This window comes from Sapajus apella, unplaced genomic scaffold (genome assembly GCF_009761245.1).
Source record: "Sapajus apella isolate SASKATOON/1434 unplaced genomic scaffold, GSC_monkey_1.0 scaffold1, whole genome shotgun sequence".
Lineage (NCBI taxonomy): Eukaryota > Metazoa > Chordata > Mammalia > Primates > Cebidae > Sapajus > Sapajus apella.
The window spans coordinates 7,248,013-7,267,593 of NW_022436941.1; the positions used below are offsets into that span (position 1 = coordinate 7,248,013).

General features: G+C 41.0%; 1 protein-coding gene across 2 annotated transcripts in view; it reads left to right on the plus strand.

Moving 5' to 3' along the window:
• The window catches only part of FSTL4 (follistatin like 4), a 424,697-nt gene that overhangs the window by 32,475 nt on the left and 372,641 nt on the right, over nucleotides 1–19,581 (plus strand). For both annotated transcript variants that reach the window (XM_032252787.1, XM_032252850.1), the window contains exon 3: nucleotides 7,169–7,202. In XM_032252787.1, the coding sequence (XP_032108678.1) occupies nucleotides 7,169–7,202 (34 nt within the window). The remainder of the gene's footprint in view (nucleotides 1–7,168; nucleotides 7,203–19,581) is intronic.

A 19,581-nucleotide genomic window follows, 5' to 3' on the forward strand; every position in this document is an offset into this window, starting at 1 on the left:
TTTTGAGATGGAATTTCACTCTTGTTGCCCAGGCTGGAGTGAAATGGAGCGATTTTGGCTCACCACAGCCTCCACCTACCGGGTTCCAGCAATTCTCCTGCCTCAGCCTCCCGAGTAGCTGGAATTACAGGCATGCGCCACCATGCTCAGCTAATTTTGTATTATTTTGGTAGAGACAGAGTTTCTCCATGTTGGTCAGGCTGGTCTCGAACTCTCGACCTCAAGTGATCTGCCTGCCTTGGCCTCCCAAAGTGCTGGGATTACAGGCAGGAGCCACTGTGCCCAGCTAGGTTACTATTAATCTATCATCAGAGATTGGTTTCGCTTGTTTCTGAGATTTATCAAAATAAAATCTTAAAACTGCACTCTTTGTTTCTGCCTACTTTCCCTCAGCACTATGATAATGAGATTATCTATATTATCACATATTGCAGTTTGTTCTTTTGCATTGTGTTGAAGTTTTCTATTGTATGAATATGCCACAATTTATTCATTCTACCATTGGTGGACATTTGCATTACCTATCATGCTGCATTCAGCATTCTTAGACATGCATTTTGGTGCTCACATGAATGTATTTCTGTTGGACATGTACTTAGGAGTTAAATTGTTGGGTCAGGAAAACAGATGTCACGATAGTTATTCTAACATAATTTAATTATAGGGAATTGGCTAAACAGATATTAAAGGATTATGAAGGTGGAAAAGGAAGCACTGCAGTACTTAGGAGCAGAACCTGCAGGAAAGAATACCTTTATCACTACCATCTCCAGGCGAGGAGCCTTGCCAAACTGAGACTCAGACCAATGAGGAAAGTTTTGCTGGTGCTGGTTCCTCTGAGAGTATAAAAATTATAGTTCCTTCATATCCTTGTAAACATTTAGTGTTATCAGTTTTTTTTTAAATGTCATCTATTATGTGGTTTATAGTAGTACCCCACTGTGTTTTCAGCTTGTAGAGTGCCTATTTAAGCCTTTTACTCATTCTTCAGTTAGGTTATTTGTATTTTTCTTATTCATTTACAAAAGTATTTTATATATTCTCAGTAAGTCATTTGTAAGATATGTGGATTGCAAATATAGTTCCTTAATGGCTTCCCTTTTCACTGTCTTGATCCTATATTTTAATAAACAGAAGTCCTAATTTTAATAAAGTCTGAGATACTCTTTTGCTTTATGGTAATGCTTTTCACATCCTCTTTAAGAAATTTTCACCTGCTTAAAGATCGTGAAGATACTTTTGATATCTTATGGAGACTTAAATGCTTTATTTTTCACATGCAGATCTACAATCCATCAGGAAATTACTTTTATATATGTTCTAAGATACGACCAATATTTTTTCTATGAGGTTTCCATGATGTGTTTGAACTTGCTTATGGCTCAGCATACAGCCAATTTTTGTAAATCTTGAATGGACACTTGAAATGAAGTGCTGTTTGGTACAGTGTTTGATGTGTATCAATTAGGTCAAGCTTTTAAATCATAGTGTTCACTTTTTTATATCCTTACTGATGCTTTTTTCCTCTGCTTGTTCTATCAGTTAAAGACAGAAATCTTAAAAATTTCCCCACCATTACTGTAGATCTCCTCTTTGTCCTTCGAGTTGTGACTTTATATATGTCTAGGCTATGCTACTAGGTATGTACAAGTTTAGAATTGCTGTATATTCCTGTTGTTCCTTTTTTAATTATGAAGCATTCCTTTTTATCACTAATAATAATTCTTGCCTACCTTATCTATACTCATTTTTTCTTGGTTGAAGTTAATATGGCTTATCTTCTAAATCTTTTTACATTCAGCCTTTTTGTAAACATATAATTATGATATGTCTCTTGTAGGCAGCATATAGTTGGATATTGTTTTCTCTATTATGTCATTCCTCATGTTTTAATGGGATTATTTAGCCCATTTATAGTTAAATAGGTTTAAATATAAACCTGTGTTTTCTCTGTTCTATATTCCTTTTTTCTTCTGCCTTTCTTATCTTCTTTCTGGATGAGACAGTTTTTGTTATTTCATTTCTTTGATGTCTAGCACTAATTTTGCTACTTTTTGGACAGTACTAGGACATTATAACACTTTAATTTCATTTGACTTCTGATCTTTTAAAAAGTATTACTGTATCTTTTAGTTCTACAAATATTTTTATTTTACGGTGTGTTATTGTTAAGAAGCCAAAATGTATTTTTATTATTTACTTATTTTAATCCTTTTTGGTACTCATTATTTCTTCTTGCACAGCTATACAATGATCTGAATGATTTGTTTCCTTTCTGTTTTAAAAGTTCCTTTTATAGTATTACTCTTAGTGTTAATTTGTTGGCAATGTATTCTCTCAGTTTTTTTGTCTAAATGTATCTGTATTTTACCTTCGTGTATTTTACCTTATGAATACCCATATTTTCATTAGATTCTAATGTTTTTTTCAAATTTTAAAGGTGGTAGATACTATGTTTATTACCTGGGTGAGCTGTACACCAAACTCCCAAGACACTCAGTTTACCTGTAACAAGCTGCACATGTACCCCTGAACTTCAAAAGCTAAAAAAAAATTTTTAAAGGGTGGCATTTCATTGTCTTCTGGTTCCATCGTTTTCTCCTGAAAAGTCAGCTATCACACTTACTGTTGCTCCTTTATGCAATGTTCTCCCCATCTCTACCACCCACCCTTTGGCTGTTATAAAGATTTTTTATTTGCCTTTGAATATTTAAGTATTTTACTGAGTACCTAGGGATGGTTATGTTTGTATTTATCTTGCTTGGGGCTTGTAGAGATTTCCAAATATCTGGCTTGATGTCTTTCATTAATTTTGGAAAACTATCAACAATTTCCTCTGTCCTTTCACTCTGAAAATTCAGTTACATACTTGTTAGACCTCTTCACCATGTTATGATGTCTTATACTTTTTTCCGTATTTTTCATTCTTTTTCTTTTTTCCTTTCAGATCTTCTGTTTGGTTATTTTTTACTGATGTAGCTTTCACCTTACTATTCCTTTCTTCAGTTGTGTTAATCTGTTGTTAAATCCATCTATTGAATCTTTCAGTTATTTAATTTTCAGTTATAAAATTTTCATTTGATTATTTTTTGTTTGTTTATTTTTATTTCAGTAGGTTTTTACAGAACAGATGGTGTCTGGTTGTGATTTTTAGTGGTGATTTCTGAGATTTTCATGCATCCATCACCCGAGCAGTGCACACTGTTCCCAAAGTGTAGTCTGTTAATGGATCCCGGTTTTATAATGAAATTCAGCATCTTTTCTTCTATCTTCCTAAACATATTAGCAATAGTTATTCTAAAGCTTGTGCCTAAGAATTCTAAGATCTGGATAACCTGTGGCTCTGTCTCTGTGGTCTGTTTTCTTAGATTTTAGCCATTCAATTCCATTTCCTGCTATGCCTCGTAATTTTAGATTGGATGCTGGAGATTATATATGAAAAATTGTAAAGCCTGTCGATCACTTTATTGTTTTCCAGAGAGGGTTTATTTTTTTTTGTGAGACAGATAGACCCCTGGAATATCATCTTTACCTACTCGAGAGTGGGAATAATTTAAGAATATGTGGTCTTAGCAGCACGTCTCCTGTATTTGCCAGGGCCATTCTTTCTTGGAAAGCCTAATTTTTGTCTCTTTAGTACCATGTACTATCAAAATCTATACTTAGATTTTATTATTTGTTTATAATAAATCCATACTTAGATTTATTATTTTTTGCTTGTTTGAGGCTACTTTTTAACTCATTTCTCAGCCTTTTGCCCTTTATCTGTGTAGCTCAGGCGTAATCATATTTTCAGGGGAAGCTGAAAATGTTGAGCCTACTTCTTTCCAGGGTTTCTGACCCTCAATTTCTGGCTTCTTTGGTAGCTTTATACTCTGATTTTTATTTCCCATCTCAGAGAGACTTCTCTAAGTTCTAGAACATCAAATTCTGTTTGGCTTCTATGCAAAGCAGCGAATGTCACAAAGGGGAAATGCAGCAGTGAATATGGGTCTCATCTCAACGGACTTTTCTCTCATCACTTTCCTTTAAGTTCTGGCTGCTTTTGTTGCTGTTGGATGCCTTCAAAAACTTTTTTTAATTCCGCTTTTATAGTTGTTGATAGCAGAAGGATTAGTCTAATACAGGCTATTTCTCCATTGCGTAAAGTAGAAGTCTATCTCATAAAATTTTCACAATGTCCCTAGGAATTAACTATCATGACTTTATTTTTAAAGTTGGAATGCTATGTGCATAGGCATTGGAATCAGATTTTGGGATTTAAAACGCAGCTGTCCACTGACCAAAATGTGAGGCCTTAGACAAGTTTAATTTCTCTCCCCTTTCAATCAGTCTCTGAGAAATGAAGTGGAAGAAACCTTTAAAGATCAGATAATCCCATTTTTATTTAAACTACTTTAGAGTATAATAAAAGGAAAATTTCCAAATTCATTATATAAAGTTGGTTTCATTTTAATTCCTAAATCTGATAAGAAAAATCTCAGATTGGTAGGCCAATTTCGTTTATGAATGTCAATATAAAAACTTATAGACCAATGCATGTAAAACATATTTAAAATAATAACAGAATCCAGTCACATATTTAAAAAAGTATATTATGACTAAGAGAAGCTTGTTTCAGAAATACAGGGATAGTGGAATACTATGAGATCTACCACGTAAGTCATCCTATTAATAGAACGAAGGAGAAAAACCATATGATCATCTCCTTAAATGCTAGAGAAAAGTACTTGATAAAATCCAACACATTTATTTTATTTTATTTTTTATTCAACAAATATGTATTGAGCATCTGTTCTGCTACAGCACTGATGATGCAAGAGTGAAAAAGATACTGGCGCCCTCCCAACCTACATTCTACTAGACAGAAACAGTCAATAAACAAATGAGTAAAGGAACAAGCTGTTTTTCAGCTAGAACATACATTTATTTTTAAAACTCAATAAAATGTATATTGGTTTCATTAATATAATAAACATACCTCAGGCTAACAGCCAACATGTCACTTAATGGAGAAATGCTAATGGTTTTCTTCTGAAAGTAAAAGCCAAGACAAGGGTGTTCAGTATGACCACAACGCCTAGCATGAATTGAGAATTAGTTAAAGCCATGAGACAAGAGAAAACAACTGGAAGTGTAGGAATTGGAAAGAAGAGATAAGATCATTGCTATTTGCATGTTATATAAATATTCAAATGGAAACACCAAAAAAACAATGGAAAAATTATTACAAACAATAAAATTTAACCAAAAAGCTGGTTATAAAATCAATATAAACATTATTTTTAAATTGCCATCAAATATACAGACAAAACCTAGTTAGAAGAAATAAAAAGAACATTCCATTTATGATAGAAAAAGACATACAAAAAAGAAATATTCAAAATATGCACAAGGAAAACTATAAAATACTCTCAAAAGAAGCAAAAGTAAACTTGAACAATTATTAAAAATGTTATTAGATAAGACCATGCAACATTATATAGATGTTAACTTTCCCTAAATTAATTTATAAATTTTATGTAATCACAACAAAAAATTTATAGTTTTTTTCTGGAGCTGATTATGAACATTTCCTGTTCCATGAATACTTGTTGTCTCCAGAAACAGAGGTGCCAGGCCTTGGAGCTGGTTGCTGAGAAACCGTTTGAGAGGAGCTGGGTTTGCTTTGTGCAAAATATGCTCTGTGGCTTACGTTTCCTGCATTACTCCTGTCATCTCTATGCCTCCTCTTCTGAACCCTGACCTGATGAGTATTCCTTAGGAACCAGCATTTGGTTTGTGTGATGGGCTGTTGGCATGTGATGTGGATCTTCCATGGGTCTCCACTGGGTCTTTTTGCTCAGTAGAAAGTTAGCAGTCAGGGAATATAATGTAGGTAAGACAACCTTCCCAGTGCCCCCTTAGTTTCATCTCTAATATTGCCTCCTGTTTCCGACCACAAGAGGATGCTAGACAAGAATGCTAAGTGTGAAAGACAATGCTATTGCCTTGAAAAGCACTGTTGCTGAGTGATCTTCTTGGCTGCGGTGCTGAGGAGGTAGTCCCAGTTTGGTGTTTTCTCTTCTCTTCTTTAGTTGCTAGTATGGATTTTCAGTTCATTTTTACCTTAGACGTTTTATCCAAAACATGTCATTGATGATGAATTGGAGAAATTTTTATTAGTTATGAAACTGCAATATGCATTTCTAGGCTTTCCCCGTTACTTCTCACCAAGACTTTTCCTTTTTCTAGAGCTACCCTGAATTTTCCTACCACCCAACATTGTCCTATGCCATTCCTTCTTCCTGGTGCACCCTCCCTCCCCCATTTCGGTCTGAAAACCTGCCTATTCTTCAGTGCTATTTTCAAAGATTCTTTTAAAAACACTTTTCCTTATGTTTTCCATTATAGCTGGACAGTGAAATACTGGTTTTACAAGACAAATCATTCTTTAATTTCTCAGTAATTTGTGTTTGTTCCGTAGCCCCTATTCAACTGTGAATATCAACGCAGGGACCCTGTTTTGCCTGGGTAACTTCTGAAGTACTTTGCTTATTGCCCTGCACATAGTAGGCTTCAACAAAGATAGGACTGAATTATGGAAAATCCAAGGGCTTAATTTAGTCCAGTGGCATGAACTGGCTCTCTAAATTGTTTATAGGATCTCACCCTTTGGAAACTATAAATTGTGCTTAATTTATCATCAGGTGATGTCAGTGACATACCCAGTAACAGTGGTGGTCTTCACCATGGCACCACAAAGCAGAGCCTGCTTCTGGCCAGATAATTTTAGCCTCTGTCTGCTTATGTTTTCTTCAGTGCCTAAAAGCACGTACAGTTTACACAGAGGGTGAGTCATCAACCTGGAAGAGGGTCTTCGTTAACACTTGGTACCAGCCCAGATTCCAAATAAGGAAGGCCCTGAGAATTAGCTGTGCTCCTTAAAAACTTTGTGATTAACAGTATTTTTTTTTTTTTTTTTGCCTAAGCCCCCAAAGCAACAAGTTGTTTACATTTATAGATGTGCATGTTGAGAGTTCAGTAGACCCAACATCGCTCGGTGTCATGTTCTTAGTAGATTGTTCACCTTTTCATGAATATGTGACTAACAAGAGAAGAGATATTTGCAAGTATCTGTACATATGAATTATTCTTCAAAAAACACAAAGTCTTTCTTTTCTTGCAGGAGCCCAGAAGCTTTGAAGTCACAAGAAGAGAAGGTAGGAAAAATGTACTCATACTCATTTTATTTTCAGTGTTGACATTTTGAAGTAGTTTGCTGAAACTAAGGTGAACTTCCGTCTGTGATCAGCTCATTCTTTGAAATTGCGTGTGGCCTTTCCTGGGTGCTGACTGCTTGGCACTTGTCTGTAGGGACTCCATGAACTGAAGGCCAGGTTTGCTTGTGAAAACTGACTTCCACCTTCAAGTACAAGAGGTGGAGCCCAGGGAACTGGCTCATTCACAATCATGTTTTTGGTCTTTTAAACCTCATTTTTGAGTGAAGTTTGGAGTAATTATTAGTTTTACCCAACAAAACAACAACAACAACAAAAACAAATCACTTATGGTTTGTTCAGTATTTAAGAAGAGATGCCACTGTGAAAAATATTTCTGAATAGGTTTCTTACAGCTTCACCTAAGCTGAAATAGAAATAACTAATTAATTTTCCTTTTGAAAACAATTCCATGATGTTCTGTTTCTCTTGCCAGAGTTCCTGTAGCACAATTTGTTTTCTGGTCTCTGAGGTAAACATAGATGGTTGACAATTTCAGAAATCTTTTAGTGGAAATTGAAGTTCCCCTTATTCATTTTCAGTAATACCTAGTATCTCATAAGGAATGTCTTTTTTATGATTTGTGGAATCATTGACAATTATCTCTCTCTCTCTCTTTTTTTTTTTTTCTTTTTGATGGAGTCTCACTCTGTCACCCAGGCTGGAGTGCAGTGGCACGATCTTGGCTCACTGTAACCTCGGCCACCCAGGTTCAAGCAATTCTCCTGCCTAAGCCTCCCGAGTAGCTGGGATTACAGGTGCCTGCCACTGCACCCAGCTAATTTTTGTATTTTTAGTAGAGATAGGGTTTTACCATCTTGACCAGGCTGGTCTTGAACTCCTGACCACAGGTGATCCACCTGCCTCAGCCCCTCTAAATGCTGGAATCACAGGCGTGAGCCACCACGCCCGGCCAACGATCGTCTCTTTATTACAGGGATGGAGCGATGAAATCAGAAACAAAAATGAGTTCTTGGTCTAGAATGTGGCTTTGGTTTTAGCCTTCATTACATCCTTCTCTGTGGTACTGTCTCCAAAAAGGCAGGCAATCTAAAAGCAGTTAGCAAATTCTATATTGACTCCTAAATCAACATTGCTTTGCCTCCTGATTAGTTCTTATGTTATGCAACACAGCGAAAGACATAGGGTGGCTGTGTTATCAACATGTGTTGCCAGAGCTTCCTAACAAACTTTTCACACTATATTGAGTCCAGCTAGTAGTTTGGTGCTGTCCATGGCTCTGGAACCCGAGTGTCATAGGATCTGGATAATCTGTCTCTAAGACAAACTTTCTGGCTTGCATTCCCATTCGCCATTATCTTTGGTTGTGGACTGGATGTCCTCTGAACTGTAGGGCAGTGTGTAAGGCAAACTGCATTGTTTGGATATCAACACCAAATGGATGAAGGTGGATGGAGCAGGGAAGGATGTTTCTTATGGAAAGTAGTGTTCACAGTAGGTACCGTGACTGTGTGAGTTGAAGAGAAATAGCCATAAGGAGAAAAGAATTTGACATGAACTTTGGCTTTGAATTATATTCTGTTTATGCCAGTATCTCCGACTGTGAATATTTGGAATTGATTTGCATTATGAAATCACATATAAACTTAACCTTTTTGGAATCTCACAGTCCTTGTGTTGAAAATGTCTCTAATGAGGCCGGGGTTATAGGAGAGCCATGTATTTCTATTCAAGTGCATGAAAAAGGCCTGATTGAACTTATGACTTCAAACCCCCAGAAGAGTGAGAGTCTCCAGAGGTTGAGTGAAGGTGTAGTCAGGCTGTGCTCCATTCATCTGTAACCTCTGCACCGCCAGAAGCATCAGCCTTCACGAATGGCTGTCTAGGAACATACACTCTGGGTTTGTACTAGCAAATGTTTTCTGACAGCACATAAACTTTTTCTTCCTATTGTGCAGTGATGTCTTTCTTGCTTGTTTCTCTCAAAGTTGAATGTTTCAGAGTTCCTAAAATAGCCCCGTGCTGTAAAGTCAGTACTTACAACCTGGCAGGAAGAAAGGGAGAGTGGGATCTTGTAGGTTGGTTCTAGTATTTTTAGGTCTGGAAACTCACTGATTCACTGACTTGGGTTGTGGGGTTGTTAATCTTCTCAGAACAGTGTACAAGTTTAGAAATAATAGAAGCATTGTGGATATTTCAGTAAATTATTTTTCTTTCAAAGAAAAGTAAGATATCATCTAGCAATGAACACCTGGGTTGGTTCCTAGCTCTGACTTGACCTGGGACTGAAAGAGGAGCAGATGAGTAATATTTGATTTTTTCTGCAAAGCTTACCAGATGCAGAAGAATCTAGAAAGTCTTCAGGTCTAGAGAGGAAGTTCCCAATCACAGAACCTGAGGAGGTTTCCTGTTTTGCTTTGTCTTATTTCAATACTGTACCTGACTCAGGAGCATCTACTCCATTAAAGGTTTAGGGCCACAGATGGCTAGCCAACTGCAACTTTGCACTGTGACTTTTGGAAACTTTAGACTAAGTATGTGTGATGAGAAGTGAGAGGGGCTAATGTTAGCAGTGGAAATAGAGTCCAGGCCAAATCATAGTGGGAACTGGGGACAGTTGGGGGAAAGTGAATGCATTGTGTGCCTTAGACCTGTCCTCTGCCCTGTTTCCCCCTCCCCCCCTCCAGCCACAGATGCCATGCTGCCTAGCTTTCCTGCCTCTGGCATCACTCACACTGTTCCTGCATGCCTTGTCCCTCATCCTTGTCAAATACACCTCCCCTTCATCCCTTCCAACTCTCTTTCTTGTAGTGTTCGGCTTACCCTATGTAATTGGAGAGGTAAGGGCTCCTATCAGGTTGCGAATTTCCTTAGAGACTCTCCACCTCTCCTACCTCCCCAAATTCCTCACAGCCGTAGCTCAGGACCAGTAGTTAATCAACAATTGTTTCTTAAGTGAAAGCTATACATTTGCTTTATGTGTGTTGTCTTTTCATTCTGGCCTTTCCTAGTAAAATACAAGTTAGGCACTGGCCCTTTGGTTCTAGAAAGTCACTTTTAAAAAAATGTTCCATGGCTATCATTAGATATCCATGGCTGATGCATTGATGAAAATTAAAATAAGCTTAGTATTATGGGTTGAATTGCATTCCCCAAAAAGATGTGTCAAAGTCCTAACCCAGAACCTGTGAATGGGACCTTATTTGGAAATAGGGTTTTGACAGATGTAAAGATAAAGTCATACTGGATTAGGATGGGCACTAATCCAGAAGTGAGGTCCTTATAAGAAAAGGGAGAATTGGACACAGACACACAAGGAGAACATCATGTAATGATGGAAGCAGAGAATTGCTGGCAAGATGCAAGGAACTCTCCATCCCTAGAACCTTCAGAGAGCATGGCCCTGCCTGCCCCTTGATTTTCTACTTCCAGCCTCCTGAACTGGGAGAAAATCCATTTCTCTAGTTTTAAGCCACTTAGTTTGTAGAACTTTATTATGGTGGCCCTAGGACAGAAAGACACTTAGAAAATGTTGGACTCAGTAAACTTTAGTTTTCATTGTTGTTGATAATGATGATATTTTGACTGAAGAATCTCTCAGGATTTTTCATAGGCAAAATATCACTCTCAACAGGGAATGTAATATGCAGCATTTTCCAAAGTTGGTTCCCCATGGGATTCAACAAAATTAATTGTGTTGTTTTGGACCATCTCAGGGCAGGCATTCCTTGCGGTGCCTTTTACAAACCCTGCCCTAGAGAGCCCAGGAAGAGGGAGAGCTTCCTTAGAGTGCCCGGGCACCAGACTGTGCTCCATGGGCTGTGCATGCACAGAACAGCATGGCAGCAATAATGATAACACCTTCTTGGTTGCTCTGACGTTTTCAGAGGACATTCACATTCTTTACCTCCCTTTTCCTTGAGTAACCCATGACACAAACAGAGCAGATAGCACTGTACACATGAGACTCTTTCCTTCCTTTTCATATTAATTTTTAGTACGTATGAGGGATGCTTCTGGGCCAGTGCCTCTCTGATGTCCTGAACCTCTCTTTAATGGGCGGTGGTTGCTTAAGTGACTCGATCTTGCTTCATCATATCCAAGGGTGTCTATACATTATGTTGGCTGCCAAGCCCAGAGAGCTGAGAGGGACTTCCTGGGGGCGCTTATTTGTGGGACTTGAAGGTAGACACCATAGCAAGGATTGTGGCAGGACTACGAGACTGATAGGGAATCCTCTGGGAAGGTCATGTGCCTCCCCCAGGGAGATGGAGCCATTCCTCTTTCAGGGAAGTCCTGTATGACCCTGGATATTCATGCCTGGGACCTATGCGAGCCGCATGGGAAGGAGTGATGGCTGCATCCCTCTATGCTTTCCAATGCAGATATTTTCATAACTCCCTTCAGACACCTAAAATTTAATTTCACCTCTTTCTGAAGCTTCAGCAAAAGGTGCCAACCTTATCTCTCTAAGACACTCCTGCGTCCACTGTGAGGGCCAGTGCTGATTGTGACTGGCCAAAATTCATCTACTCAAACCAGTACTTTTCTCTGACTGATCCCATCACGTTGAATTACAGCCATGAGAGAACACTTGAGTAAGCTGAGCAAATGGCTTGTTAGCCATCTCTGAGGAGCATAGGGCAATCTGTAAGGTACTCCAGATGTCTGTGATTGTGCTGTGATTAGGGGCTGCGAGTTTGGGGATGGGCACTAATGTCATGTTGCATCACCCACCCTCCCAAGGCTGGCTACCACACATGTTCCAGCCCTATCCAGCCTGGCTTGGCTTCCAGCCAGGCTGTGAGGGAGCCCGGGAGAGGAGGGACACTGCTATCTTCAGGGAAAAGGATAAAAGGGGGTTACCATCACATGCACATTCAGGGTGGCTCTGGCTGCTTTGCAGTGCAGATCTCCTAAGCAAACATGACCTGCCAGTCCTGAGTGTGAAACTAGAGCTTCACTTTTTGAAAAGCCGTGGAATTGGTCCCTAATTGGCAGCTGCCTCCAATAGCCCCTTTATAGTTCTCTGCATCTGGGTGAACTTCAGCTATCAAGAACTGCATTCTGTTTACCATTAATTTTGATTTTGTTTAGCAGATGTTTTCTGGATCTCTCAGTTGCCTGCATAATCTATCTTGGTGTAATGTGAAGTGGCTGACTGTCTTCAATGAAACAGATTAATAAACTCCTAGGTTATTTTGAGGTTATTTCTTTAATAGCTGCAGATGTAGGGAATTTAAAAGGAAGCCATCCAGATTTGACAGTGCCTGGAGCAGTGGGTCTTTTTCAATCCAAGACTGCCATCTGGGGAAAGAGATGGCTTTTCCTTCCTCCATTCCACCCTCTCTCACATGCAGTGGGGCACTGCATGTTCTTCTACAGTCACTGGGCTCAAAGCAGTTGAGAGTGACATCTATCTTCTGACTCCCAATCTCACAGAAATTGGCTCTTTCTGGATCGCGTTGCCTTTTTTAAGCTTCTGGGAAACTATATTGTGCCTAGTTGCCCGAAGTTGAATGGGAAGTGCATGGCGCCCCCAGCTGAGGTGTTCTGCTTAAGTTCAGCGATCTGGTGCCCAGTTTTACTTGTGATCAGTTGGTAGGCAGCTTACTCACAGTGTGACTTCGGGTAAGTTACTCAACTCTACCTGAAATAGGATGGGGATAGAAATAGTACAAACCATCAGTTCCAATTCTGACTTGTAGAAACCGGATTTGTACTGACTGAAGTTTGAAAGGCTTACGACGCTGCAGAATCTAAGGGTGGATCTGGCTTCACAAACAGCTGATACAAGGATTCTCACACTCTTCCTGTCCTTCCTTCTCCTGCATGTTGGCCCCTTCCAGGCAGCCTTGCAGGATGGCTACAAGCAGCTGCGGCTCACAGAGTCCTGCCTGCTCACCATCTCAGAGGGCAAAACTTTTCCAACAGAACGACACCGGAAAAATCCCCTCAGGTTTGCAAAATCATCTTCATCCAGACCACAGGCGATGGTTTGGCCCTCAAAGGAAGGATCTGGGCAGGGATGCAGTCGGTGCCCACAGAGCCTCATGGACATATTGGGAGGGGCGGCTGTGTGTGCAGAGCCCTTGGCACAGGACAGGCAATGTCCTCAGTGCTCAGTGCGTGGGTAATTTTTACTAGAGCTCTTACAGACCTGGCCATAGACAGAGAGGCCTTTCTCAAGTTACCAAGCTCATTCTTCTGTCTCCAAGAAGCATTCATGAGACTCTGGATATTGTAGCCCATCTACTGTTCCATGAAGAATTATCTTAAACTTAGCCTATTTCTATCGCTTTTCTCTGTCAGTCTTTCTTTAACTTTCTGCTCTAATTCTCTCATTCTACAATCAGAAAAACTAAGCCTTTAAGATGGTGCCTTTAAGAACTTAAAGACAAACATAAAGCTTTTCTCCCAAGATCAGGGGCTTTCTGAGCACTGAGGTCAGAAATCATCCTTAAACATTACAGATATGAACTGTTTCTATTGACTTTCGATTACTCTATTATAACACAGTCCTTCCCAAGGACCAACACAGATGAGGACCCTTCCTGAGGACCAAGCATGATGGCATTAGCCAGAGGATTTTCAGGCTGTAGATAACTCTAAGGTTCTGTTCCTCAGGATTCTCCAAGGGAATTCTAGTGCCTGGAACTGGAAACGTGAGCCTGGACTAAGACAGTGCAGGTGAGTGGGGTTCTCACTCCTGCCCCTGCACGTGATCTCCCTGATCACAGGCCTTCCAGGCCCTGGGTAAGTGGCTGTTCCATCCCATCCCCTGGCTGAGCTCAGCTCTCTTCAGTGATTGGAGGCAGCAGGACCTTTGGTGGATAGCTCAGGGCTCATGATGGATCTTCCAGTGATGCTGTCTCAACTTGAGGTATGTGAATCCTCCGCAAAACCCACAACGCCACTCACCTGGTATGCGTAGCCTGAGCTCTGGGACAGCTCTCATGCTTCTGTGCAGGCACAAGTTTTGGAAAAGCAGGGGTCAGATCTCTTCCTCCCAGGGTCTCCTTTCCCTGACACAGAGTGGGACTGCAAAAGTGTTAGATGTCTGGTGTATCCCAGGGCTGACTTGGCTTTGTGTCATCTCTCCATTTCTCACAAAGATCAGATCGCAGGTACAGATCACAGCCCCACCACCCAGGAGGCTCACGCTTATCTCTGAGATCCCAGCAGATGTTAAGGTTGACATTTGTCATCTTTGTTCCTTGCCTGGCCCCCAATCCAGAGGCATTTCTTTGCTTTTCAGGAACCCTTGAAATTATGTTCTTCATATAAACACTGAAGCCCTTTTCAAACCTCATTAAGCTATTTGCCCCAGCATATTAATGTGCCATCCACAAGCCTCTGGGGTTAATTATCTGTGACTTAAAAATCATTTGTTTCTGTCTCTTTTGTCTCCTTGCTGCCTGGCAATCTTTCTTTATTAGGAAACGAGGTACAGAATGCAGCTGACCGTTATGTTCTAATTCTTTTCTTGTCATCAAAATGAGTTCATCTTTTAAAGCTCCCTGCCTTTTTGTTGTTTTAAGATTGTGTTGTATTTCTTAATAAACCTTCAATCGCTCTGCTTCAACGGGAGCAAAGCCAGGACTGGAAATAATCTGTAAGGGGAGACCTCTCCTCTGAATTAGCAAGATCTGCTAACACTCTCCTGATTGGTCTCACTCACTCTGCATTTGGCCCATTTCTTTCCTGTGGCTGTGGTGAGGGCTTCCAAGGTGCACAGGTTGGGCTTGGTGAATGAGCCATGGCATCCCTGGAGGGCCCTGACAGATCACGCAACCAGGGATGGAAAATCTTATGCATTCTAACCCAGCCACAGATCTCTACATGTTCTTATTTGGGCTATGCTTCTTGGCCAAGGCTGCCATTGGGGTCCGAGAAATGCTTCAGGACCTGCATTAAACACAAACAAACCTTTTCACAAAATGTTGAATCTTACATGAGGGAAGATTAGCTTGCTTCGAGCTCCCTGGGAAGTCAGGGAGTGTATGCCCCAGAAATGAGCAGGTGGGATGGGCACTGGCTCCATGGGATGTAGACAGTGACCCACAGCCTTCTGGGATAAGAGTGCAGCCAACAGCGGGGAGGCCTGGGCCAGGGACTGAGCGCAGCCAGTGCAGTTGGACGGTGCAGAGCCAGTTCTCCCATGTACTGCACGCCAGTGACTCCCTCTGCCCTGTTCTCTGGAGCTCTAGCTTCTTAGCTCCATTCTCTGCCCCTCTCACCCCGTGAGTGCCTCAAAAACAATATCTGGGACCCTAGTTTGACAACTGCTACTTGAAATGGAGAAACGACTCCTGTGGAAAGGTGAATATAATTCTCAGGGTTTATTAAGGTTTTACTGGTTACTTATACAAGTTTCCTTGGGCTGATTGGAGTTTGGTGTGCAGAGATGACCAGGCATAGTCCCTGCCCTTATACATGAGTCAGTTGAGAAGATGCCCAAATGTCCTGCACACAGACATCTACCAGGTGTACATGTACCATGGCCTGTCACCTCTCAGGTGGGTCTGCAACACAGCAAGAACATTTGTTCAGTGTGATTGATGTTGGAATCTGGAAGAACAACTCTCTGACTGTTCTGGTAAAGGTGAAGTTTCAGGACTTTTTTCTCCAAAGCATGGCTGTCTCAGCAGGGTGTCCCCTTTGACTTTTAGAGGCACACTGCACCAGTGGCAACGGTTTTGTTGCAAATAACAAACCCCAAGCCAACTAGCTCAAACAAAAAGAGCACTTGTGGCTTATGTAACTGGAGAGTCCAGCGAGGGTGGAAAGTGAGGTGTGCTGGTCTTCAGATATACTTGATACGGGGTTTAAGACCTAGCTTCTCTCTTCATTTTACCTCTCTGGGGGCTCCCCTTCATGGTGAGTGCCAGCCTCCCTTCCTTACAACTCCAGGTCCAGTAGAAGACAGATGACCTCTAATCCAGTGTATCTCACAAAAGTGCTACAGCTCACTAGGATTGGATAGGCTCAGGTCATGTGATTCATGCACTTAATTAATGCTGTGTGCTGCTGAGTTTCCCGACAGTCACTAGCCATATCCCTGGTCAGGATATCATGAAGTGAGAGTGGGAGGAAGGTCAATCCCCAAATAGCAGTTGGGTCTGAATAAGGGACACAGATGCATGAAGGGAAAAGGAAATTCCCCAAGCATATTAACATCTACTTAATGATTTCCCATCTGGGTATCACACCCTCTGTCCCCAAAGATTCAGCTAGAAACATTCACCTAGAATTTCAGGGGGAGGGTGCTCACTTCTGTCTTAAGGCTAAGAGATTAAGCAGTTGACCCAAGGTCACAGGAGCTTCTGACAGTGTGAGTTTGGACTCAGGTCAGTGCCCTGTCACATAAAGGGCACTTTTTGTTTGTTTCAGATCACAGCTGCCTCCAGTGAACGGGTTTTTTCACTTTGTTTTTTTGTCCTGTCCCTAGGGTAGGTGCAGGGGATACCTGGGGAGGTGCACCAAGCATTCACCAGCCGAAACTATGAGAGGGGTTTTACCCCAACCACAAGTAATGTCCTTTCTTTAGCCCTTTGGCCAAAGTACGTAAGGATGAAAAGCAAATGAGCATCAAATGATGAAATCTCCCAAATTAGAGAAAAAAGTGAATGAGCAAGCTCCTCCCCTGGCAGTGGCTTCAGTCCTTTCCTCTATGATGTTTGTTAGAAGCTTTTATTTTCCATTTTTCATAAGAGATCACCTTCTTTCTTGGGAAGGGGTTGATGGAGGCTGGCTGGGCTGGCTGCTTCTAAATGGGCATGGGGTGGCAGACAGGAACACAGGATGGGGGATGGACCTCATCTGTAACCAGGGCTGCTGTTCAGGAGACACTTTTCACAACCTTCACCTCTCGGGTGTTCAATAGATTCTCTTGCCTGAGCTTCCCGAGTAAATGGGATTATAAGCACGCACCACCACGCCCACCTAATTTTTGTATTTTTTGGTAGAGATGGGGTTTCACCAAGTTGGTCAGGCTGGTCTCAAACTCCTGACATCTGGTGATCCACCTGTTTCGGCTTTCCAAAGTGCTGGGATTACAGGCGTGAGCCACTATGCCCCACCAGGAGCCACTTTTTAATAAGTAATTTCCTGTGTGTCCACATATTCAAGACAGTTTAGAGGCAAAAGGTTTACTCACTCCTTTAATATAAATTCTGTAGATTGGAAATGGAAACATTTTCACATTCAACCCCTTAGTTAATCTTCGTAAGCCACCTCTGAGATAGGCATTGCAATCTCATTTTGCAAATTTAAAAAATGAGGACCTTTTGCACTCTGTAGGAAATTGATCAAAGAATTAAAATGGGCTTCACTGAGGTCATTCAGGAAGATACATTCTATGGGAATCTGACAATATTTGTATAATTCTGGTTGAAATGTTCATATTCAAAAAATGTGTATTCATTGTTGCGTAGCCAGCATGTCTGCAGAGTCAGAGGTCCTGGGACCTCCCCCAGCTTCCCATCTCGGGGGAGCTATGGCTTGCTGCCACTATCAAAGGAGAGTGGAGAACTCCAAGTTCAGAAGAAAGAGGCCTGTAAAAAAATCCACAGGTCTGGGCGATGAGTTGCAGAGGGTAAAAACACCTCAATCTGAGGTGTTTTTCAGTCTGTTAGCTTTACTAATTTTAGCAGTTATTTGCTCTCCCTTTTTGCTGGAAGCAACATTCCCATCCAGGAGCTTGGCTGCTTCATTTGAATTTTTATCATTTGTGTGAGCCTCTGCATATTTGGACACAAAATGGGAGTCCCGTGGCTCAGAGGGGGCGGTGATTTGATAGGGTCAGATCTAATCTCCTGCTCAGAAACTTCAGCTGAAAATAAAATGAGTTCAGGTTTTGATGTTGTGTGTGTGTGTTTATTTTTTAAAGACAGTAGGCCTGTAAAGCTGTGCTGGCATATTACCTTTTCCCCTTTATACAGAATTTAAAATAATACCTTGCATTCAAATAGTGTAATCGGCGTGCCTTTTGCTCTCAAAAAGCTTTCGAATTTTTCCTTTCATTTTATATGCTCAAGAAAGCCTGTAAGTTAGGAAGAGTGAAGATATTGTTATTGGTATCTGACAGAGGAGGAAGACTGCTCAGGGGACTCGCCCCGGGTCACATGGCTAATTGAGGCAGAGTTGGAGATTGTGGCGGCCAGTTCTGTATTCCTCTCACCAGTCTTCCTCTGTAAATAGGAATTTATGGCAGAAGTTTTCAAATTAAAACCCAACAGGAAAACACAGAATTTTCAGTCCTGTTTTGATTCTTTTAAAAATAAATTATTGTAAAGATGACTTCTCTCATCTTTCAACGTAATGATCCCATACGTTGGGGATTCAAAATATGCAAAATGTGTATGGAGGAAATGGTAAAAGTTAATCATTTTCACAGTACCTGTCTATGGTGAGGTTTAATTATCACTTGACATATTTCATGGTTTAAAATGATGACAGTTTAAAATAGAGCCAGAGAGAGCCAGAAAAATCCATTCATTATCATGTGTCAGGTGCTACATTGGAGTAAGCCCCAAATACAGATGGTCCGTAGACAGATGATTCCGCAGCATTTTCTGTTAGCTACAGATGTCCCTGGAACTGAAACCCAGACTGAGAATACCATTCTGACCCTGCTGTCATCACACAGAGGGCGCTTGGGTGAATCTAGCAGTGTAGTTTGATTCTCATTCCACATTGCAGATGCTAAACTCCCCCATGCTCTCTCCAATCCAAACCTCTTACTGGTCTTCTGCAGAATTTCTAATGAACAAGATAATTCATTGCGAGTGTGCTTTGAATGAATGAATGAAAGCTATTTAAACTACAAGGTGACAGATATTTCCATGTGCGTCTTAGGAAATTGCATGCCTTTCCAAGAAGACAAGGTTGAAAAGCAGCTTGTTGTTGTTGAATAAGCTCAGCACTGTCTGTCTGTTTAGGAAAAATTAAATAACGGTTTCTTGCCCATGAGAATTCTGGAAGTGGAGCTGTCCAGAGCTGACCCGTCTGTCCACATTTCAAATTTCACTTTGGAGAGTCCAGGGAGAGGGAGCAGATGAAGCCATTTCAGAAATGTAAATGCTGTTTGACATCAATTAGCTCAATGCTCATCCATTGCTGACAGCAGGATCCATTAGGACGCGAGTGTCATGGATCAGAGACATTTGGAATATAGCAAGAAACATGCTACCCGCAGCAGAGGCTGACTCTGGTCCAGGTACCCGCCCTTCCCCGTCTCCCCAGCCTCTCTTTCTGGATTTTTAAAAGGTCAGCTCCATAGCCGGTCTTCATGACTGCTCTCTTTCCACCAAGCAGCCTGCCTGAACACTAGGCATGGCGGTGACCGTTCCCTCCTTGC